The 24,172-nt window shown below is 53.2% G+C and overlaps 1 protein-coding gene across 6 annotated transcripts; it reads left to right on the top strand.

Annotated features, from left to right (window-relative positions):
- The first annotated feature begins 12,333 nt into the window (after window positions 1–12,333).
- ARSA (arylsulfatase A) lies at window positions 12,334–17,723 on the top strand. Of its 6 annotated transcripts, none has more exons than XM_031005548.3 (10): window positions 12,334–12,574; window positions 12,728–12,964; window positions 13,114–13,354; window positions 13,468–13,686; window positions 13,760–13,929; window positions 14,243–14,367; window positions 14,458–14,585; window positions 14,840–14,942; window positions 15,057–15,158; window positions 17,242–17,723. In XM_031005548.3, exons 2-10 carry the CDS (start codon window positions 12,741–12,743, stop codon window positions 17,289–17,291), a joined length of 1,362 nt encoding a protein of 453 aa, XP_030861408.2. In that variant the 5' UTR covers window positions 12,334–12,574; window positions 12,728–12,740; the 3' UTR covers window positions 17,292–17,723. The 6 variants fall into 6 exon arrangements, with proteins under 6 accessions (XP_030861408.2, XP_030861407.2, XP_030861405.2 ...); XM_055374454.2 differs by having other exon boundaries at window positions 12,348–12,529; XM_031005547.3 differs by lacking the exon at window positions 17,242–17,723 and having other exon boundaries at window positions 12,334–12,529; window positions 15,057–15,493.
- Window positions 17,724–24,172: the final 6,449 nt, after the last annotated feature.

Below are 24,172 nucleotides of genomic sequence, written 5' to 3'. Positions count from 1 at the left end.
CCTGGCTAATTTTTGTATTTTTAGTAGAGACGGGGTTTCACCATCTTGGCCAGGCTGGTCTCAAACCCCTGACCTCAGGTGATCCACCCACCTCGGCCTCCCAAAGTGCTGGGATTACAGGCGTGAGCCACCATACCCGGCCTACTCCTCCTTTTCTTGTAGTTTACTCAAAAGGTAAACAAAAATCTTTTACTATCTCTTATTAATACTACATGAAAATGTTACTCAAAGATGAAAACTAAATTCTACCTTTACATTAGCATATTATTAACACTAAAGCTAATTTTAATAAAAACTTAAAAACAGATCCATTCAATCTCAATCAGCTTTGACCACGTAAGATTTCCATAAACCTTTAATAACCTCTTACAATTTGTTCCATTCTTTGTTTCTCAAACTTTCTATACATATTCAGTTTTATCTATCATTCTTTTTATTCCTTCAACTTAAAACAACCTTTAAAAACATCAAAACTAGACAAAATTACTTTTCCTTTAACAAAAACCTCATTCTCATGCCTTCTTTATAACCTTCCTTGCCAAAAACACATCCTACTTTCTTATAAACTTTGCATATAGAAGTGTTTCTCTTATATCTAGTAGTTTTAAATACACATATTAATTACAATGTTAACTCTTAGGAAGCCTAATTTTCAGTGAAAAACATGGGAAGTAAGCAATTTTAATTGCTATTAAAGATGCAAAGCCCAGGACAAAGGACAGAGCTTTAAAGACTGATATGGTCTGGCTGTGTCCCCACCCACGTCTCATCTTGAACTGTAGTTCCCACAATCCCCAGGTGTTGTGGGAGGGACCCAGTGGGAGGTGATTAGATGAAGGGGGCGGTTCCCCCACGTTGTTTTTGTGCTAGTGAGTTCTCACGAGGCCTCATGGTTTCATGAGGGGCTTCCCCCCTCTTCATGCTGCACACCTCCTTCCTGACCTCATATGAAGAACGTGTTTGCTTCCTCTTCCACCATGATTGTAAGTTTCCTGAGGCTTCCCAGCCACGCTGAACTGTGAGTCAATTAAACCTCTTTCCTTTACAAATTACCCAGTCTCAGGTATGTCTTTATTAGCAGTGTGAGAATGGGCTACTACAAAGACAATGCCTGGAGGACTCAACCCCTCCCAGCATGACCGGGGGGGCACAGCTGGGCAAGGGAGGACAATGCTCGGGCACTGCAGACACACAGCATGACTGGGGGGCACAGCTGGGCCAAGGAGGATGAGCCCCGGGCACTGCAGACACACAGCATGGCTGGGGGGCACAGCTGGGCCAGGGAGGACAATGCTCGGGCACTGCAGACACACAGCATGACCGGGGGGCACAGCTGGGCCAGGGAGGACTGGGCTCGGGCACTGCAGACACACAGCATGGCTGGGGGGCACAGCTGGGCCAGGGAGGACTGAGCTCGGGCACTGCAGACACACAGCATGACCGGGGGGCACAGCTGGGCCAGGGAGGACAATGCTCGGGCACTGCAGACACACAGCATGGCCGGGGGGCACAGCTGGGCCAGGGAGGACAATGCTCGGGCACTGCAGACACACAGCATGGCCGGGGGGCACAGCTGGGCCAGGGAGGACTGAGCTCGGGCACTGCAGATACACAGCATGGCCGGGGAGCACAGCTGGGCCAGGGAGGACAATGTTCGGGCACTGCAGACACACAGCACGGCCGGGGGGCACAGCTGGGCCAGGGAGGACAATGCTCGGGCACTGCAGACACACAGCATGACCGGGGGGCACAGCTGGGCCAGGGAGGACAATGCTCGGGCACTGCAGACACACAGCATGACCGGGGGGCACAGCTGGGCCAGGGAGGACTGAGCTCGGGCACTGCAGACACACAGCATGACCGGGGGGCACAGCTGGGCCAGGGAGGACTGAGCTCGGGCACTGCAGATACACAGCATGGCCGGGGAGCACAGCTGGGCCAGGGAGGACAATGCTCGGGCACTGCAGACACACAGCATGACCGGGGGGCACAGCTGGGCCAGGGAGGACTGAGCCCGGGCACTGCAGACACACAGCATGACCGGGGGGCACAGCTGGGCCAGGGAGGACAATGCTCGGGCACTGCAGACACACAGCATGACCGGGGGGCACAGCTGGGCCAGGGAGGACTGAGCTCGGGCACTGCAGACACACAGCATGGCCGGGGGGCACAGCTGGGCCAGGAAGGACAATGCTCGGGCACTGCAGACACACAGCATGGCCGGGGGGCACAGCTGGGCCAGGGAGGACTGAGCTCGGGCACTGCAGATACACAGCATGGCCGGGGAGCACAGCTGGGCCAGGGAGGACAATGCTCGGGCACTGCAGACACACAGCATGGCCGGGGGGCACAGCTGGGCCAGGGAGGACAATGCTCGGGCACTGCAGACACACAGCATGGCCGGGGGGCACAGCTGGGCCAGGGAGGACAATGCTCGGGCACTGCAGATACACAGCATGGCCGGGGAGCACAGCTGGGCCAGGGAGGACAATGCTCGGGCACTGCAGACACACAGCATGGCCGGGGGGCACAGCTGGGCCAGGGAGGACAATGCTCGGGCACTGCAGACACACAGCATGGCCGGGGGGCACAGCTGGGCCAGGGAGGACAATGCTCGGGCACTGCAGACACACAGCATGGCCGGGGGGCACAGCTGGGCCAGGGAGGACTGAGCTCGGGCACTGCAGATACACAGCATGGCCGGGGAGCACAGCTGGGCCAGGGAGGACAATGCTCGGGCACTGCAGACACACAGCATGGCCGGGGGGCACAGCTGGGCCAGGGAGGACAATGCTCGGGCACTGCAGACACACAGCATGGCCGGGGGGCACAGCTGGGCCAGGGAGGACAATGCTCGGGCACTGCAGACACACAGCATGGCCGGGGGGCACAGCTGGGCCAGGGAGGACAATGCTCGGGCACTGCAGACACACAGCATGGCCGGGGGGTACAGCTGGGCCAGGGAGGACAATGCTCGGGCACTGCAGATACACAGCATGGCCGGGGGGCACAGCTGGGCCAGGGAGGACAATGCTCGGGCACTGCAGACACACAGCATGGCCGGGGGGCACAGCTGGGCCAGGGAGGACTGAGCTCGGGCACTGCAGATACACAGCATGGCCGGGGAGCACAGCTGGGCCAGGGAGGACAATGCTCGGGCACTGCAGACACACAGCACGGCCGGGGGGCACAGCTGGGCCAGGGAGGACAATGCTCGGGCACTGCAGACACACAGCATGACCGGGGGGCACAGCTGGGCCAGGGAGGACAATGCTCGGGCACTGCAGACACACAGCATGACCGGGGGGCACAGCTGGGCCAGGGAGGACTGAGCTCGGGCACTGCAGACACACAGCATGACCGGGGGGCACAGCTGGGCCAGGGAGGACTGAGCTCGGGCACTGCAGATACACAGCATGGCCGGGGAGCACAGCTGGGCCAGGGAGGACAATGCTCGGGCACTGCAGACACACAGCATGACCGGGGGGCACAGCTGGGCCAGGGAGGACTGAGCCCGGGCACTGCAGACACACAGCATGACCGGGGGGCACAGCTGGGCCAGGGAGGACAATGCTCGGGCACTGCAGACACACAGCATGGCCGGGGAGCACAGCTGGGCCAGGGAGGACAATGCTCGGGCACTGCAGACACACAGCATGGCCGGGGGGCACAGCTGGGCCAGGGAGGACAATGCTCGGGCACTGCAGACACACAGCATGGCCGGGGGGCACAGCTGGGCCAGGGAGGACAATGCTCGGGCACTGCAGACACACAGCATGGCCGGGGGGCACAGCTGGGCCAGGGAGGACTGAGCTCGGGCACTGCAGATACACAGCATGGCCGGGGAGCACAGCTGGGCCAGGGAGGACAATGCTCGGGCACTGCAGACACACAGCATGGCCGGGGGGCACAGCTGGGCCAGGGAGGACAATGCTCGGGCACTGCAGACACACAGCATGGCCGGGGGGCACAGCTGGGCCAGGGAGGACAATGCTCGGGCACTGCAGACACACAGCATGGCCGGGGGGCACAGCTGGGCCAGGGAGGACAATGCTCGGGCACTGCAGACACACAGCATGGCCGGGGGGTACAGCTGGGCTAGGGAGGACAATGCTCGGGCACTGCAGACACACAGCATGGCCGGGGGGTACAGCTGGGCTAGGGAGGACAGGGTTCAGGCACTGCAGACACACAGCATGGCCGGGGGGCACAGCTGGGCCAGGGAGGACTGGGCTCAAGCACTGCAGACACACAGCATGGCCGGGGGACACAGCTGGGCTAGGGAGGACGGGGCTCAGGCACCGCAGACACACAGCATGGCCGGGCGGCACAGCTGGGCCAAGGAGGACTGGGCTCAAGCACTGCAGACACACAGCATGGCCGGGGGGCACAGCTGGGCTAGGGAGGACGGGGCTCAGGCACTGCAGACACACAGCATGGCCGGGGGGGCACAGCTGGGCTAGGGAGGACGGGGCTTGGGCACTGCAGACAAACAGCATGACTGGGGGGTACAGCTGGGCCAGGGAGGACAGGACTCGGGCACTGCGGACACACAGATGTCTCCAGGCCACATCATGTCCACTTGTCTTGACCCCAGAATGTAAAGGCTCAAAGCCAAAGACCTAAGTTCACAGACAAATTAAGCAAGTATCAGAAATATGACAGAAGCAAATTTTATGACCTTAAAGCATCTAACAGAGACTGTCTGAACCTGTCCGACCAATAGGCCCAGGCAAAGATGTCTCAATTATATTTAAGACTGACGACTTTGAAGATATTCTAATTTTAGCATCATTTTTTTTTTGAGATGGAGTCTCACTCTGTTGCCCAGGCTAGAGTGCAGTAGTGCAGTCTCGGCTCACTGCAACCTCTACCTCCCAGGTTCAAGTGATTCTCCTGCCTCAGCCTCCTGAGTAGCTAGGACTACAGGCGCACGCCACCACGCCTGGCTAATTTTTGTATTTTTAGTAGAGACGGGGTTTCACCATGTTGGCCAGGATGGTCTCAATCTCTTGACCTCGTGATTTGCCCGCCTCGGCCTCCCAAAGTGCTGGGATTACAGGTGTGAGCCACTGCGCCCAGCAGCAACAATTTAAAAACTAAGTTTATTTCCCAAAGATTACTAGTCACGTAAACTAGAAAAGCATCTGGGTTTAGTTACATAATTCATGAGCACTTACTTATTTATAAGTCAATTTGCTACTATGTATATAATATACAAACAGGCATGTACACATAAAAATACAGACACAAATCAAGATTTTATAGCTTTAGTTTTAAGATTTTAGCCATGAATCGGGTAAAAATCACTAGTTTAAAAGGATAGTTAAAATTGTGCCTCTGTAAATGGAACAAGGTAAAATTTATCTGTCTCACACAGCCAAAGCCCTTACCAAGTTTTAGAGAAAACAAGGCAACAAATTTACATCTTGAAGCACAGAGAAAAAAAAAGTATTTTTATTTATTGAATTTTTTCAAGACGGAGTCTTGCTCTGTCGCCCAGGTTGGAGTGCAATGGCACGATCTTGACTCACCGCAACCTCTGCCTCCTTGGTTCAAGCAATTCCACAGGGAGAAAGTTTAAGCTTTGATTTAGTGTGTTAAAGGAAGATTTTAAATGGATGCCAAGGTAACAAAAAGTCATAGGAATTCACCACAGGATTTTATAAGGACAACAATGTTATTTAAATATGTGGCTATTAATTTGTTCTCCATTTTTGAACTAGACCAGTGGGCTCAGGACAGAGGTCATTAATGAACATGGCCAAAAAAGCATTTGCAGTTTGGAGGACCTAATATTTAAATATGTGAAAAACAGGTGCAGCTGGAAGGCAGAGCATCTAGATCTTTTAAAATTAAGGATCCCACATTTACACTGAATGCTGAGTTCCCTCTAAAAAGAGATATATATGAGACAAAGCCATAGTGTTTCCACAGTGTACCTCACTATGAAGACATTCCCCTGAGGCTGGTGGGAGACCCACAGCAATCAGCCCATGGAGTCTCAGCCCTTGACGCCAAATGCTTCCATAGTCTCCAAGTGTTCAGATTGTGCCTTTCTCATCTAAACATGCAGAGAAACAAGCAGCCACTGCAGGAACAACCATTCACTACAACTGCTTTCAGCCACCTCCAAAACTGTGAGGCAGCCCTCGCCAGTGACCTGCCGGCCACCACACACACTCAGGTCATGCACTGTCTCACAGTGCAACGTAATCCCTGGTACCCCCAAAGCCAAAGAGATCCAGTGACACAGTGCCAAAGACAGCCAAGCTTTAGACCCGAGAGGAAGCTACCCACGACTCCGCAGGCCCCATAAGGAAGACAAAAGCGGGGCGCGTGGCACCTTTCTTTGTGTTCCCCAAGGGGTCTCTAAGTCATCAGAAGTCCCTTGTAGATCCCTTCATTAGGTACCAAAGATGGCAAAGGGGATGGAGGAGCACGGAGGGGTAGAAGTAAATGGGACTGCAATCCTTAGAGGAGCCAACTTGGAAAAATTTTAAGGTTCTAAAAGGCCAATACAATTTTACATTTTTCTCATCAAAATTATACCAACAAAGGAACCAAACAGAAGGACCAAACACACAATTTAAAGGGGTTTCAGTCAACTGAAAAAAAAATTCCCAGAAACAGGGTCCAAAAGCAGAAAAGGCTGTAGATACATGGCTTGAAGATCAGCTCACCTGTTTTTAATTAAGCCAACTTCTGACCACAGAGCTCTTTTTAAAAATCCTTTCAAATATCTTATCATCAGATGTTAGCTGAGACAAACAGCTGATAGCCACGGCTTTGAGCCCTTTTATTTTTTTTAACCAAAGGTACCTTCCAAGTGACTCACCAAAACCAATAAGTCTTAACCAAAGCTATGGACTTAACCAAGGACACACAAGCCATCTCCAAAGAGGCGCAAAGCAGTCCTGACGACATCCAGAGCCACCCCAAAGACAGCTCAAAGAAAGGAAATCAAAAGCTGCCTGTGGAGGGGGAAAGGGTCAACAACAAACGAGTTCCACACAAAGTCAAAAGTTGGCTGGGTGCGCGGCTCACGCTGGTAATCCCAGCACTTTGGGAGGCCGAGGCAGCCGGATCGCAAGGTCAGGAGTTCGAGACCACCCTGGCCAACATGGTGAAACCCCATCTCTACTAAAAATACAAAAAAAAAGAAAAAAAAAGAAAATCAGCTGGGTGTGGTGGCTCATGCCGGTAATCCCAGCACTTTGGGAGGCCGAGGCAGCCGGATCAGAAGGTCAGGAGTTCGAGACCAGCCTGGCCAACATGGTGAAACCCCATCTCTACTAAAAATACAAAAAAAAAAAGAAAAAAAAGAAAATCGGCTGGGCGTGGTGGCTCACACCTGTAATCCCAGCACTCTGGGAGGCCAAGGCGGGAGGATCACGAGGTCAGGAGTTCAAGACCAGCCTGGCCAACATGGTGAAACCCCATCTCTACTAAAAATACAAAAAAAAAAAAAAAAATCAGCCAGGCATGGTGGCTCACACCTGTAATCCCAGCTACTCCAGAGGCTGAGGTAGGAGAATTGCTTAAACCCAGGAGGCAAAGGTTGCAGTGAGCCAAGATCACGCCACTGCACTCCAGCCTGGGCGACAGAGCAAGACTCCGTCTCAAAAAAAAAACAAAAGAAAGAATTCAAAAGTCACACAAATATCAAACCAAAAGGGACTGGTTCCTCTATTGGGAATTGAACCCAGGCCATGGCAGTGAAAGTACAGATTTTAAGTAGTTTCCAAGATGCAGCAGTCTTCATTGTGAATCCTGCAGGGATCCAAAGCAACGGTTTGCGCGCACAAAGGATTTTAACTTGTTACAGGTCAGATTTTTGCTCTTTAATTTTGTGAAGAGGATTTCTAAGGGTAGCCACAACATTATTATGTGTCTTTAATCTCCCCACAAATACAAATAAGGCAATTGTTGAGAATGAGAGAACTCTAAAATCTTTTTTTTTTTTTTAATTTAGGGATCTTTCTAATGTAAAGGATTCATCTTTTGGCTATTGACAATCAGAATTTCCAATGATGTATTTATTCCAATAGCAACTCAATCCAATAAGCCCCTTCATGGAAAGCCCAAAAGATTATTTTCCAGGTTTGGAGAGGGCATAGAAGAGGAGGTTCCAATGATGCCCCCAAAATTCACTCCCAGGAATAGGCAAAGACAGCAAAAGACTCTTGTTCCCAGAGACAGTTAAGGAACGTGTTTGCACATACAGTGCCTCCAGTAACACACAAATCTGTCAGGGGCTGCCAGTCACAGACCCATTAACCTGTAACACAGGGTAGGCCTGTTGGGATTGGGCTTTCTGAGGACTGACCAGGCAACAAGCATTGGGATGACAAAAGCCCCTTATGGATGGGCCCGAGGAGAGCAAAAACCACCTGGTGACCATTGACGAGGCCCCAGAGACAAAAGCTCCTTATCTGAGGAATTTAGAAGGGAGCAAAGACCACCTGGCGACCATCAAACAGGCCCTCCGAGGCAAAACTCCTTATCTGGGGAAAATTAGAAGTAACTAAACTTCCCTATTAGCTAAAGCAGGCATCTGGTTCCAGATTTCTTCCCCCAAAAAATGTGTAAGTAACTAGAATTTCCAGGTGTCTCCAGAATACCATGCTGAAACTCACTGTACAACCCTTGCTGACATTAAGGCACCAAAATTACTATAAATGTAATCATTTATCATGACCTACATGGCTAATATGGTCCAAATTACTGTTAAGCCCCCACTTTAAGGCCTATAAATGCCCTTAAGGAGAAATCCACCCCGCGTACTCACTCCTCTTGCTGAGGCACCTCATTGCACTCTTCCGCAGCATTCTAATAAACGTTCTTTCTTTTCTTTTCTTTTCTTTTTTGAGATGGAGTTTCACTCTTGTTGCCCAGGCTGGAGTGCAGTGGTATGATCTCAGCTCACCACAACCTCCATCTCCCAGGTTCAGGCAATTCTCCTGCCTCAGCCTCCCAAGTAGCTGGGAATACAGGCTCCCGACACCATGCCCGGCTAATTTTTTGTATTTTTAGTAGAGATGGGGTTTCGTCATGTTGGCCAGGCTGGTCTTGAACTCCTGACCTCAGGTGATCCACCTGCCTCAGCATGCCAAAGTGCTCGAATTACAGGCGTGAGCCACCGTGCCTGGCAAACTTTCTTTTTTCTTTTTTTTTTGAGACACAGTCTTGCTCTGTCTCAGCTCACTGCAACCTCCACCTCCCAGGTTCAAGCAATTCTCCTGCCTCAGCCTTCCAAGTAGCTGGGATTACAGCCACGCACCACCACACCTGGCTAAGTTTTATACTTTCAGTAGAGACAGGGTTTCTCCATGTTGGCCAGGCTGGTCTCAAACTCCTGACCTCAGGTGATCCACCCACCTTGGACTTCCAAAGTGCTGAGAGTACAAGCATGAGCCACTATGCCCGGCCAAACTTTCCTTTTTCAAACGTATTGTCGGTAAACTCTTTTTACCAACCCGCAAGTTGACCACCACTCCCAGTGCCGGGGCTCTGACACCTCGCCTGGCAGGGACTTCTTAAGACAAACTGAAAGCTTGACACATTCAGAACAAAAACGGTGCTGCTTAAAATATTAAATGTCTTGGGTTCCCAACCATTTTCAGACTGACCACAAAATGTGACCTGCGAGTCACTACCTCGGATTGGCAGAGGCCAAGAGAGTGCTCCTGAGGTAGGAGGTGGGACTTAGTTGACCCGGTTGAGGATTGGCTAAAACAGGGTTGGGGCAATAGCAGCTTTCAGTCAGATATGCCCGCCACTGTGCCATGTCAGTTTACCATTGCCATGGCAACACCCAGGAGTTGCCACCCTTTTCCATGGCAATGACCCAATGATGACTACTCCTTCCCTAGAAACTTCTGCATAAACCATCCTTTAATCTGCATGCAATCAAAGGTGCGTATAAATGTGACTGCAAAACTGCCCTGAGCTGCTACTCTCAGCCTACGGGGTGGCCCTGCTCTGCAGGAGCAGTCACAGAACTCTAACGCCACCTGTTCAATAAAGCTGTTTTCTTCTACCTCTGGTTTGTCTTTGAATTCTTTCCTGGGCAAAGCCAAAACCCTCACTGGCTAAGCTCCACTTTGGGGTCTGCCTGGCCTGCATCATTCCCACTCGCTCACAACTCAAGCTTCCAAGGACATCAAAAGAGAGGAGAATCTCATCCAGTTTCCATTTCAGGGACCCACAGCAAAGTTTGTCTAACTAGACGCATCTGATCAGAGCTGCAAAACTGACTAGCCTGCAGGACGGCCCCAACACGGGGCTTACAGGGGTTTTACGCCTGTGTTCTACCCCATGATACCCCTCTTTATGACAGAAAAACAGAAAGACAAGAATGAAAGATGACTATTTCTGGGGAAAAAAGCAATCAAACAATATGAATACAAAACTAATCACATAAATACATTTGTCTCATTAAAACTTTGAAGAGGAAAACAAGGTAAACAGTGATTTTTACCGTCGGCTTGACAAGATTCCAGAGAGGCCGGGAGCCTGGCTGCTAAGACCTTCTTACCCTTCTTTCTGCCAGCTTGTCGGCTCCTGGGTTCCCCTGACGGAGGCTCCCAGGAGAGTGACTTTAGTTATCCTACCGACTGCACCAAAACTGTAGGAGCCTAGAGAAAAACTTTTCTGCACTCTGAGTTCACAGAAAATCAACTGACAAAAGCCAGGTTAGTAAGAAAAAAGGCATACAGATTTATTCATGCACACAGGGAGAACCAGAGTGATGACCCCAACCTCCCAATGGGGTTCGGAAGCTTATATACCATCTTGAGGTTACAGAAAGAACATGGGCTCAAAGTATGGCCACAGTTTATGGTGGAAAATCAGGTGACAGTGGCAAGACCGGTTACAGGAGGGAGAGCAGAGGAGGCCTGGCTAGCAAAGGTGGCCTTGTTCTATAGATGAAACCTCACAGGTAGCAGCCCTGAGAGAGAACAGATGGTGAATGTTCCCTTCAGGCCTTTAAAGGCGTCAGACTGTTACTCTTCCCAGATCAGGCAAGGGAGGGCCTCAGAGGAGGCCTGGCCGCATCAGTGTAGATTCTCTCCACAGATGCAAATCTCCCCCACAAAAGACAGCTTTTCAGCTATTCTTCTATTTCCAGTCCTTCTGAGTAACTGTCTTGAACCGTGTCAAGGAAATATATTTGGAGGTGACATATTTTGTTTTCCTTCAAGATCAAAAAGGTTAAGTCCAAGGCTGCCCAACGAGGGAGCGAGGACCCAATCACGTTGCCCTCAGATGAGTTTTTCCCCAGCAGCGTAACCCTGCAACAGGCCAGACTGGACCCCAGACACACATTCCACACCACACCATGCCTCCACCACCACACGCACACAACAGACACACCCTAAACACCCGACACACACACACACACCTCAACCACCGCAAACACACATACGCCACACCTCTAACACCACACACATACGTGCCTCAAACACCACACACACCCTTCAACCACACACACCTCAAACACCACACACAAACTTCAAACATCACACACACCTCAACCACATGCACACACATCCCTCAAATACCACACATAAACCTCAAACACACACCCCTCAAACACCACACACACACACACCTCTCAAACACTGCACACACCACCTCAACCACACACACACGTGAAACACCACACATACACACCTCAAAGACCACACACACCCCCCACACACACACCCCTCAAACACCACACACACACCCCACACACCCCTCAAACACACGCACAACTCAAACACCACACACCACCTCAACCACACACACATGCACACACACCTGAAACACCACACACACAGACTCAAACACCACACACCTGCCTCAAACACTACACACGCACCACACACAGACACGTACACAGCCCCCCGCACGCAGCCACAGCTTACACGCACACAGACACACGTACGCAGGAGAAAGGGTGTCAAAGCTTTTGCTAGTCATGAAGGAAAAGCCCGCAGCCCACGGGGCTGCACGGTTTTCCCTGCGATTTGCTCATTCACCGGGTGCCCATAACGCTCCGTGCTCAGGTCTCTTACAGGAGGGCCCGAGTCTCCCAGTACCGGAGGTCTCTGGGGGCGCACGAGCCGCTCCTCCTCTGGAGAAGCTCCGGACCGAGAGGACACCGGACACTGCGCAGCGCCGAGCCCCGCGCGCAGCCCGGGACGCCTCAGCCGGGGCCGACGGCGCAGAAGAAGCTCCCACAGCCCGTTTCAAAACCGCAGCCAACAGCCTCAGGCGCACACGGCGGCCTCGGAGCGAGCACGCGCAGCAACGCCCCCTGCCCCTGGCCCCGCCCCCGGCCCCGCCTCGCAGGGGTCACAGGTCACGGGGCGGGGCCGAGGCGGAAGCGCCCGCAGCCCGGTACTGGCTCCTCCTGGGCTCCCTCTAGCGCCTTCCCCCCGGCCCGACCCCGCTGGTCAGCGCCAAGTGACTTGCGCCCCCGACCCTGAGCCCGGACCGCTAGGCGAAGAGGATCAGATCTCCGCTCGAGAATCTGAAGGTGCCCTGGTCCTGGAGGAGTTCCGTCCCAGCCCGCGGTCTCCCGGTACTGTCGGGCCCCGGCCCTCTGGAGCTTCAGGAGGCGGCCGTCGGGGTCGGGGAGTATTTGGGTCTGGGGTCTCAGGGAAGGGCGGCGCCTGGGTCCGTGGTATCGGAAAGAGCCTGCTGGAGCCAAGTAGCCCTCCCTCTCTTGGGACAGACCCCTCGGTCCCATGTCCATGGGGGCACCGCGGTCCCTCCTCCTGGCCCTGGCTGCTGGCCTGGCCGTTGCCCGTCCGCCCAACATCGTGCTGATCTTTGCTGACGACCTCGGCTATGGGGACCTGGGCTGCTATGGGCACCCCAGCTCTACCACTCCCAACCTGGACCAGCTGGCGGCAGGAGGGCTGCGGTTCACAGACTTCTACGTGCCTGTGTCTCTGTGCACACCCTCTAGGTAAAGAGGGGGCCGCGCCTCTTCCCCGCCCCGACTCTCCATCCCTTTCCTCCCAATGGATTGCAGGAGGGCAGGAAAAACGTCAGCCTCTCTCTCTAGGGAAGGCCACATTTCTGTCTGTCTCAGGGACTCTGTGACTTGTCCCGCAGGGCCGCCCTCCTGACCGGCCGGCTCCCGGTTCGGATGGGCATGTACCCTGGCGTCCTGGTGCCCAGCTCCCGGGGGGGCCTGCCCCTGGAGGAGGTGACCATGGCCGAAGTCCTGGCTGCCCGAGGCTACCTCACAGCAATGGCCGGCAAGTGGCACCTTGGGGTGGGGCCTGAGGGGACCTTCCTGCCCCCCCATCAGGGCTTCCATCGATTTCTAGGCATCCCATACTCCCACGACCAGGTAGGAACCACCCGGGCCCTCAGCCACCCTCCCACCTCCCAAAGTCCCCCAGCCCTTGATGCTCCCGCAGCCCCACCTGCCAGCCCAGCCCTCACGGCAGCTGCCCGCCTCAGGGCCCCTGCCAGAACCTGACCTGCTTCCCGCCGGCCACACCGTGCGACGGTGGCTGTGACCAGGGCCTGGTCCCCATCCCACTGTTGGCCAACCTGTCCGTGGAGGCGCAGCCCCCCTGGCTGCCCGGACTGGAGGCCCGCTACATGGCTTTCGCCCATGACCTCATGGCCGACGCCCAGCGCCAGGATCGCCCCTTCTTCCTGTACTATGCCTCTCACGTAAGTGATCTTGGCCCAACCCCCTGGCTGCCCATGACCCCTACCCAGTGCTAACTCCAGTCTTTGCCCCCAGCACACCCACTACCCTCAGTTCAGTGGGCAGAGCTTTGCAGAGCGTTCAGGCCGCGGGCCATTTGGGGACTCCCTGATGGAGCTGGATGCAGCTGTGGGGACCCTCATGACAGCCATAGGGGACCTGGGGCTGCTTGAAGAGACGCTGGTCATCTTCACTGCAGACAATGGGTATGCCAGCAGGGCAGCAGGGTGCTCCGGCCCTGTCACAGGCCAGGGCCCTGGGGGCCTTGCAGTTCAGCTGCTTGCCAAGAACGTAGTGGGTGAGGGGGTGTCAGGAGATGCCAGCCACGTTGCAGGGGCCCAAGGTGTAGTCAGGAGACACAGGTGCACAGAGAGCTGGTCTTGGTAGGCCTGGGAGGTGCCGGGCTCATGCTGGGCACCTCCGGGCAAGCTTTGTGACTTAGAGGTGTGGAGCCACTGGTCACCCTCGGTGGCTCAGAGGCTGTGGCTCCATGGCTCATGAGCTCCTCCTGTGTCCCAGACCTGAGACCATGCGTATGTCCCGAGGCGGCTGCTCTGGTCTCTTGCGGTGTGGAAAGGGAACGACCTACGAGGGCGGTGTCCGAGAGCCTGCCTTGGCCTTCTGGCCGGGTCATATAGCTCCCGGTCAGTCCGCAGGCCCTCTCATTGGAACCCTGGCCCCACCACCCCAACCTTGATGGCGAACTGAGTGACTGAACAGCCTCCTGCCCCCAGGCGTGACCCACGAGCTGGCCAGCTCCCTGGACCTGCTGCCTACCCTGGCAGCCCTGGCTGGGGCCCCACTGCCCAATGTCACCTTGGATGGCTTTGACCTCAGCCCCCTGCTGCTGGGCACAGGCAAGGTAGGGCCGGTGACCCCTGATCCCAGATCCTTAGCCCCTGTCCTGGCCTTCCCCTGGGGTGAGTGTGGGCAGTGCCTGAGAGTCTGTGCCTCAGTGCCTCCTGCACTGAGTGGCATCCAAGTGGCGCCACCTCTCAGGTTCCTGGGTGGGCAAGAAGCGGTGCACGTCCAGGGCCTCACACCAGGGCTGGCAGCCCCAGGTATGTGCAGTGCTTGGGGCCTGTCCCGCCCCGTGACCCCTGACTCTGCCCCCAGAGCCCTCGGCAGTCTCTCTTCTTCTACCCGTCCTACCCAGACGAGGTCCGTGGGGTTTTTGCTGTGCGGAGTGGAAAGTACAAGGCTCACTTCTTCACCCAGGGTAACCCCTCCCCATGGATCCCTCCCCCCGACCTGCTGACCCCTCCCCGGAGCCCTAGATCCCTGGCCCCTCCTCTCGCTCTTGCCCTGTGCACAGAATTGGCCCCCTCCCCAGGCTCTGCCCACAGTGATACCACTGCAGACCCTGCCTGCCACGCCTCCAGCTCTCTGACTGCTCATGAGCCCCCGCTGCTCTACGACCTGTCCAAGGACCCTGGTGAGAACTACAACCTGCTGGGGGGTGTGGCCGGGGCCACCCCAGAGGTGCTGCAAGCCCTGAAACAGCTTCAGCTGCTCAAGGCCCAGTTAGACGCAGCTGTGACCTTCGGCCCCAGCCAGGTGGCCCGGGGCGAGGACCCCGCCCTGCAGATCTGCTGTCAACCTGGCTGCACCCCCCGCCCAGCTTGCTGCCATTGCCCAGATCCCCATGCCTGAGGGCCCCTCGGCCAGCCTGGGCATGTGATGGCTCCTCACTGGGAGCCTGTGGGGGAGGCTCAGGTGTCTGGAGGGGGTTTGTGCCTGATAACATAATAACACCAGTGGAGACTTGCAGATGTGACAGTTCGTCCAATCCTGGGGTAATGCTGTGTGCTGGTACCAGTCCCCTGTGGTACGAATGAGGAAACTGAGGTGCAGAGAGGTTCAGGACTTGCACAAGATCACCCAGCCAGAAAGAGGTTGGGCTGGGATTTGAACCCTGGTGTCGTGGCTCTGGAAGCTGCCCTGGTGCCTTGGTGATCTGCGTGGGTCAGTGCACACAGGCACACGTCAGCCACAAGGACATGGGCACATCTGTTCACAGGAGCAGTGCCACGTGCCTTTGAGTGCCAGGAACAGGGTGGGAGGGTGGGAGGGTGTGAGGGCCAGAAGACTCAGAAGGTGCAAAGTGCCTGAGAGAGACGGGATTTTCCCCCAGAAGAAGCATTCTTAGAGACACAGGCACTGGACCTCCTTGGTTCTTATAAGAAACCTGTCTGAAGCTGGGTGATGAGTTGCACACTCCAGGTGGGGATAAGGGGCCTGGAGCCCCTGCTGGCTCCTAGGAAGGCACAGCAGCAGACCCTGAGACAGCTCTTCTGGGGCCCCTCCACCCTCCCAGGCCTCTGCATTTCACCTGTGCCCACATTTCTGTCTCCTGCCTTCACCTTTTGACCCACTACTAACGATTCTCCACCCAGCAGACAAAGTGATCTCTTAAAAATATCTGTTGGCTGGGCACGGTGGCTCACGCCTGTAATCCCAGCACTTTAGGAAGCTGAGGCGGGTGGATCACCTGAGGTTGGGAGTTCGAGACCAGCCTGACCAACATGGAGAAACCCCATCTCTACTAAAAATACAAAATTAGCCAGGTGTGGTGGTGCATCCCTGTAATCCCAGCTACTTGGGAGTCTGAGGCTGGAGAATCACTTGAACCTGGGAGGCAGTGGTTGCAGTGAGCCGAGATCGCACCATTGCACTCCAGCCTGGGCAACAAGAGAAAAACTCTGTCTCAAAAAACAAAAAATCTGTTAGGCTGCACACAGCGGTTCACTCCTGTAATCCCAGTGCTTTGAGAGGCTGAGGTGAGAGGATTGCCTGAGGCCAGGAATTCAGACCAGCCTGGGCAACATAGTGAGACCCCAGCTCTAAAGATTTGTTTTTGTTTTTTTGAGACGGAGTCTCGCTCTGTTGCCCAGGCTAGAGTGCAGTGGTACCATCTCCGCTCACTGCAACCTCTGCCTCCCGGGTTCCAGGGATTCTCCTGCCTCAGCCTCCCTAGTAGCTGGAACTACAGGTGCGTGCTGCCATGCCCAGCTAATTTTTTTTATTTAATAGAGACAAGATTTCACCATGTTGGCCAGGCTGGTCTCAAACTCCTGACCTCAGGCGATCCACCCGCCTCAGCCTCCCAAAGTGCTGGGATTACAGGCGTGAGCCACCGCACCTGGCCAACAATATTTGTTTTAATTAGCCAGGCGTGGTAGCATTTGTCCTAGCAATTTGGGAGGTTGAGGTGGGAGGATCACTTCAGCCCAGTAGGTCGAGGCTGTAGTGAGCTATAATTGTACCACTGCACTCCAGCCTTGGGGACAGGGTGAGACCCTATCTGCACATAAACAAATAAAACATCAGGCTGGGCTTGAGCATCTATTCCTGCTCAAAATTTCACAGGCTTCTCAGAAGAAAATCCAAACCCCTTACAGTGACCCAGTTTGCCCATGAGGCCTCCACCCACACCCCCTTCCCCCCAGTCTTAGGGGGTGGCCTGGCTGTTCCCTTCAACAGCAACGCTCTGCCTCCATTGTTGGCCTCCTCTGCAGGGAGCGACCGTCTGAGCACCTGCCCGTGTCTGTGCAGCATGGCACACTGACGTCAGGCCCACGTGCATGCCCAGGTGGCCAGTCACACGCCAGGTGCTCCCTCAGTGTTGGCCAAGTGAGAGGAGCACTCCTTCCGGGTGTTCAGACACCTCCCCGTTCGTTGCTACCAAACAGCCACCTCCTTCCTAATGGGCTCCCATTTTTCAGTGCTGGGCAAAGGTCCCTTAATCTTGGAGTTGCAGCCTCTTTCTCTCCAAGGAGGGCGGTGACCAGCCTGAGCCAGTCAATCCAGTGATTGGTTCAGGAGTAGCCTGTGACCAGGAGTCCTGGTAGTGAACGACTGGGGCAGCCCTGGGGGTGAGGACCTTGTTCAGCCGTCACAGGCCCTGATTGGACACTGGGCAGCTGCTAACCCAGTGTCTCCAGCTGCCTACCTGGAGAGCTCCAAGCGTAAGAAAATAAACCCTGCCTGTTGAAGCCACTGCTAGTGAGGGTTCTGTTATTTGCAGCCAAAAGCCTTGCTGGAATGTGGCCTATGAATGGTTTGTGTGGCGGGCACATGTGCCTGTGTGAGCCTGTGGTGTCAGCGAGTGTGCTGAGGACCCTCCACGCAACTGTTTCATCCCTTTTCATCTGGTTTGAGGGCTGCATTGACCACACCCCAAATCCTGCTGTGTTTGGAATCACCCCCATAAGGTGGTGGTTTCCTTGGGGTGCCCAGCAGCCCCTGATGCTGGCACAAGGGGGGCCCTTGTGCACTTGTGGTCCGAGTGGAGGTGCTGGCCCCAGGTGGCGCTGTAGAAAGTGAAGCAGAGGTTCCTCTTCAGACTTTCCTCCCCATCTAGGAGTAAATAGTAACTTCTGTTAAAAGCAAAATTTATTCAAAGACCTGTACTAACATTCTTAAATAACTGCTAGCCGAATAAAGAACTCAATGTCCTTTATGTTCTTAGCTCCCACAATTTAGCCTAAATATCTGTCCTGGCATGCTTATACTGGCCCAAGCAAGCATTACGTCACAGCCTGTTCCTCTTCCTTATTTGAAGGTGTTTTTACCTTTCTCATCATTCCACAAGTTACTTCCTCCTTCCTTTGTTCTCCTCTCTCTTTGCCTCTTTTAAAAAGTGCTAAGTTGCTAGCCAATTGGGACAAATACAGAACGTGAGGTCCCGTTCCAGCCGATGGAAACCGGACACGGCAGTAAGGTGGACGCATCAGGTTACAAATGACCCTGTCCCCTTTTGTTCGGTGTACTCTCACGGCAAAACTGCTGGCGAGTGTACCCTTTCTGCAGAAAGTATAAAAGAAAATTAAATTTATGTTCAAGTGCTGTTTCTTCACGGCACCGAGGAACAAGCATTTCAAACAGCGCTGTGGTTCAAGATGAGGGCAGAGAGGAACTGAATTGGAGGCATGATTCCAGTATCACACGAAAGACCAAACCCTCTAGCAAGAACTAAATGAATACTAACACCCAACCACAGTCTTCAGGCACCTCCTCCAGCTCTGCTGCTCCACTTCCTCTCACTTGGGTAGTGTGCATAACTGAGTTAATCCCACCCGTGTTTATGCATCAGCACCGTGCAGTGCTGGGCATGGGGTTGTCAGAGGAGACCCACTCTGCACTCACCGGGCTTACAGTCTAGCAAAGGAGATGAGCTTAATCCCGGGATGTCAGATGCACCTGAAATTTTCAGTGTGATTGAAGTCACTGCCCCTGGTAGGGTGGGGTGTGTGGAGTTGCCTGACCAGGGACACCAGAGAACCTGTGGGTGCTACAAATCTTCCAGATCTTAAGGGGTCATAACATGATGCATGCATATGTATAAAGCGATCAACCCACACTCGCAAGCTGTGCATACTTTGTGACGTCATTGCGTATTTTCTATTTCAGTAACAATCTAACCATAATAAATGCTACAAACGAAGGGTACCTGGTCTTACAAGAACATAACCAAGAGGTGGGGGTGGAAAGGTAAATGAGCTCTGAGGAGGGTGTTCAAATGCACTCTGCACCCAAGGATTTTTCCACTCCCCCATTCCGCTTTTGGTTTTGCTCTGATTTGTTTGTGTTCAGAAATGCTTTTCACCAGTTAGCTGTTTGAGCCGGATGCACCCTCCTCACACAGGCATGCACACGTATGCGTATGTGCACATGTGTATGCATACAGAAATACGCACGCATGCACACACACATTCACGTGCACGCAGGCACATACACATGCATCCGGGGATACGTGCCCCCCGGGGACGTGCGCACGTGAACACAGAAGGACTCACCCGTGCACACAAGCATGCATATACATGCATATTTGCAGTGACATACACACTGTTACTGTTGATTTACAAAACAGCCCCTTTCCTGTGAGCCTAAGATAATCTATTCACCAGGCTGGCAGCCATCCATTCCCACAGAGCAGCTTCCTCAGGGAGCTCAGTGTCCTCTCGAAGGGGCTAAGTGTGTTTTGAAATGGACAGAACAAACAAACAAGTTGATTCTGTGGTTTCCCCTCAGGTGCGTTAGGAAGGAAGAGGGGATATCCGGAGCCCAAGTGATTGCGTGAACGACAGGGTGAGAGAGGGCTCCTGCAGGGAAACTCCCCTCCCCTCCCCTCCCTGCGGCCCCTCCTTGGCTGTGTGCTCGTCTGTCCCCCAAGTGACCAGAAGGGGGAGCCCAGGGAACGTTTCAATGGAACAATGTTTAAATTCACCTCTGAATTTTTTTTGTTTTTTTGGGGGACGCAGTTTCGCTCTTGTTGCCCAGGCTGCAGTGCAATGGCGCGATCTCGGCTCACCGCAACCTCCGCCTCCTGGGTTCAAGTGATTCTCCTGCCTCAGCCTCCTGAGCAGCTGGGATGACAGGCATGTGCCGCCACACCCGGCTAATTTTGTATTTTTTAGTGGAGACGGGGTTTCTCCATGTTGGTCAGGCTGATCTCGAACTCCCGACCTCAGGTGATCCGCCCGCCTCGGCCTCCCAAAGTGCTGCGATTACAGGCATGAGCCACTGTGCCTGGCACCTCTGAATATTTTTAATTACGAAAGTAATGCATATTCATTAGAGAAACTCAAGTAATGCCCGCTCATCTCAGTCCCAGGTAGCCAATGCTATCAGTTTAGGGTTTGGGGGGCGGGCACACACCACACTGTTCTCCACATTCGTGCAAATTATGTATTTTGGCCCCAGGCGTTGATTCAACTCTAACCTCACGCCCTGCTGCACCCTGGACACTGCCTCTCAGCTGTCTGATGTGTCCCCTCCCTTTTGCAGCCCTGAGCCTGGTGCAGGGGGTCAGTACTAATGAAGGGGGGAGTGCATTTATTTATGCCCCCTCCAGCCTCCTTGGCTCCTTTGTGTGAAGGCCAAGAGCCTTCCTTGTGGATGCAGCAACATGGTGAAACCCGGTCTCTATCGGAATACAAAAAATTGGCCAAGTGTGGCGGTGTGCGCCTGTAATCCCAGGTACTCAGGAGACTAAGACAGGAGAGTCACTTGAACCCTGGAGGCGGAGGTTGCAGTGAGCCACAATTGTGCCACTGCACTCCAGCCTGGGCGACAGAGCAAGACTCTGTCTCAAAAAAAAAGAAAGAAAAGAAAAAAAGAAAAACAAAGAAAGAAACCGTGGCAGCCTTATTGCTGTTTAAGGAGAAAGTTTAAGTGGTCTGCATAGAAGATCAAACCAGCCAAAACATTTCCTTAATCCAAAGTCTAATCCAGAGCAAAGCCCTAATTCTCTCTGATTCTATGAAAGCTGGGAGAGATGAGGAAGCTGCAGGAGAAAAGCTGGAAGGCAGCAGAGGTTGGTTCATATGGTTTAAGGAAAGAAGCTGTCTCCATGATGTAAAAGTGCAAGGTGGGGCAGCAAGTGCTGTTGGAGAAGCTGCAGCAAGCTCTCCAGAAGATCCAGCTAAGGTAAGTGATGAGGGTGGCTACAGTAAACAATAGATCTTCAGTGTATGCAATTTTTTTTTTTTTTTTGGAGACAGAGTTTCGCTCTTGTTGCCCAGGCTGGAGTGCAGTGGCGCAATCTCGGCTCACTGCAACCTCCGCCTCCCGGGTTCAAGTGATTCTCCTGTCTCAGCCTCCCGAGTAGCTGGGATTACAGGCATGCGCCACCACGCCTGGCTAATTTTGTATTTTTTGTAGAGATGGGGTTTCACCATGCTGTCCAGGTAGGACTTGAACTCCCGACCTCAGGTGATCTGCCTGCCTTGGCCTCTCAAAGTGCTGGGATTACAGGTGTGAGCCACCGCGCTCGGCACCATGTGTGACTTTCATAGCTAGAGAGAAGTCAATGCCTGGTTTTAAAGCTTCAAAGGACAGTCTGACTCTCTTGTTAGGGGCTGGTGGCTTTAAGTTGAATGCTCATTTACCATTCTGAAAATCCCAGGGCCCTTAAGAAAGATGCTAGGCTGGGCATGGTGGCTCACGCCTATAATCCCAGCACTTTGGGAAGCCGAGGCGGGCAGATCACCTGAGGTCAGGAGCTCGAGACCAGCCTGACCAACATGGAGAAACCCCATCTTTACTAAAAATACAAAATTAGCCGGGCATTGTGGCGGGCACCTGTAATCCCAGCTACTCAGGAGGCTGAGGCAGGGAAGATCGCTTGAACCCGGGAGGCAGAGGTTGCAGTGAGCCGAGATCACACCACTGCACTCCAGCCTGGGCAACAATAGTGAAACTCTGTCTCAAAAACAAAAAAAAAAAAAAAAAGAAAAGAAAGATGCTAAATCCACTCTGCCTGTGTGCTATAAATGGAACAGCAAAGCCTAGAAGAGAGTACATCTATTTATGGCCTGATTTACTGAATAGTTTAAGCACACTGTTGAGACCTACTGCTTGGAAAAAAAATATTCCTTTCAAAATATTGCTGCTCATTGACAATGTTCCTGGTTACCCGAGAGCTCTGATGGAGCTGTACGAGGAGATCAATGTTGTTTTCAAGCTGCTAACACAACGTCCATCCTGTAGCCCATGGATTAAGGAACCATTTCTACTTTCAAGTCATATCATTTAAGAAATACATTTCATGACCGGGCACAATGGCTCACACCCGTAATCCCAGCGCTTTGGGAGGCCGAGGCGGGTGGATCGCCTGAGGTCAGGAGTTCGAGACCAGCCTGGCCAACATGGTGAAACCCTGTCTCTACTAAAAATACAAAAATAATTAGGCATGGTGACGCACGCCTGTAATCCCAGCTACCTGGGAGGCTGAGGCAGGAGAATCGCTTGAACCTGGGAGGTAGAGAGATTGCAGTGAGCGAGACCATGCCACATTGCCCTCTAGCCTGGGCAACAAGAACAAAACTCCATCTCAAAAAAAATTTCAGGCCGGGCATGGTGGCACATGCCTGTAATCCCAGCACTTTGGGAGTCTGGGGCGGGCAGATCACCTGAGGTCAGGAGTTAGAGATCAGCCTGGCCAACATGGCAAAACACCGTCTCTACTAAAAATACAAAAACTAGTCAGGCGTGGTGGTGGGCGCCTGTAATCCCAGCTGCTCAGGAGAATGAGGCAGGAGAATCACTTGAACCTGGTAGGAGGAGGTTGGAGTGAGCCGAGATCGCATCCCTGCACTCCAGCCTGGGCAACAGAGTGAGACTCTGTCTTAAAAAAAAAAAAAAATACATTTCATAAAGCCATAGCAGTGACAGTGACTCCTCTAATGGATCTGTGCAAAGTCCATTGAAAACCTTCTAGAAGGCATTCACCATTCTATATGCCATTAAGAATATTCATGACGGCCGGGCGTGGTGGCTCACGCCTGTCATCCCAGCACTTTGGGAGACCGAGGCGGGTGGATCACGAGGGCAGGAGATGGAGACCACCCTGGTTAACACGGTGAAACCCCGTCTCTACTAAAATTACAAAAAATTAGCCGGGCACGGTGGCGGGCACCTGTAGTCCCAGCTACTCGGGAGGCTGAGGCAGGAGAATGGCGTGAACCCGGGAGGCGGAGCTTGCACTGAGCCGAGATCGCGCCACTGCACTCCAGCCTGGGCAACAGAGTGAGACTCTGTCTCAAAAAAAAAAAAAAAAGAATATTCATGATTCACAGGAAGAGGTCAAAATATCATCATCATTAACAGGGCTTTAAAGAAGTTGATTCCAACTCTCATAGATGACTTTGAGGTGACAGGTCCAGTGGAGGAAGTAACTGCAAATGTGTTGAAAGTATCATAATAGCAAGAGAATTAGAGTTAAACATGGGCCTGAAGATGTGACTGAATTGCTGCCATCTCAGGATAAAACTTGAACAGATGACGAATTGATTCTTATGGACAAAGTTTTTTTTAAATTTTCTTGTTTATTTATTTATTTATTTAGGTAGAGACGGGGGTCTCACCATGTTGCACAGGCTGGTCTTGAACTCCTGGGCTCAAGTGATTCTCCTGCCTTGGCCTCCCAAATTGCTGGGATTATAGGCATGAGCCACCGTGCCTGGCTGAAAGTGGTTTCTTGAGATAGAATCTACTCTTGGTGAAGATGCTATGGACATTGTTGAAATGACAACAAGGGATTAGAATATTGCACAGGACTGAGTGCAGTAGCTCAGGCCTGTAATCCCAACACTTTGGGAGGCTGAAGTGGGAGGATCGCTTGAGACCAGGAATTTGAGACCTGCCTGGACAACATAGTGAGGCCTCATCTCTCCAAAAAAACGTTGGCTAGGCATGGTGGCACTTGCTTTAGGTCCTGGCTACCCGGGAGGCTGAGGTGGGAGGATCACTTGAATCCAGGATATCGAGGCTGCAGTGAGCCATTATTGTACCACTGCACTCCAGCCTAAGTGACAGAACAAGACCCTGTCTCTTAAAAAAAAAAAAAGAATATTACATAAACCTACTTGATAAAGCAGCAGCAGTGTTTGAGAGGATTGACTTCAATTTTGAAAGAAGTTCTACTATGAATAAAATGCTATCAAA

Source organism: Gorilla gorilla, chromosome 23 (genome assembly GCF_029281585.2).
Source record: "Gorilla gorilla gorilla isolate KB3781 chromosome 23, NHGRI_mGorGor1-v2.1_pri, whole genome shotgun sequence".
Classification (NCBI taxonomy): domain Eukaryota; kingdom Metazoa; phylum Chordata; class Mammalia; order Primates; family Hominidae; genus Gorilla; species Gorilla gorilla.
Note: the sequence above shows the minus strand (reverse complement) of the source record. Positions and strands in the feature narration are given on the sequence as shown.

Coding starts and splice junctions, on each gene's coding strand:
- ARSA (XM_031005547.3), top strand. CDS start 12,741: ATGTCCATGGGGGCACCGCGGTCCCTCCTCCTGGCCCTGGCTGCTGGC. Junction 12,965..13,113: donor TCTCTGTGCACACCCTCTAG/GTAAAGAGGGGG, acceptor CTTGTCCCGCAG/GGCCGCCCTCCTGACCGGCC. Junction 13,355..13,467: donor TCCCATACTCCCACGACCAG/GTAGGAACCACC, acceptor TGCCCGCCTCAG/GGCCCCTGCCAGAACCTGAC.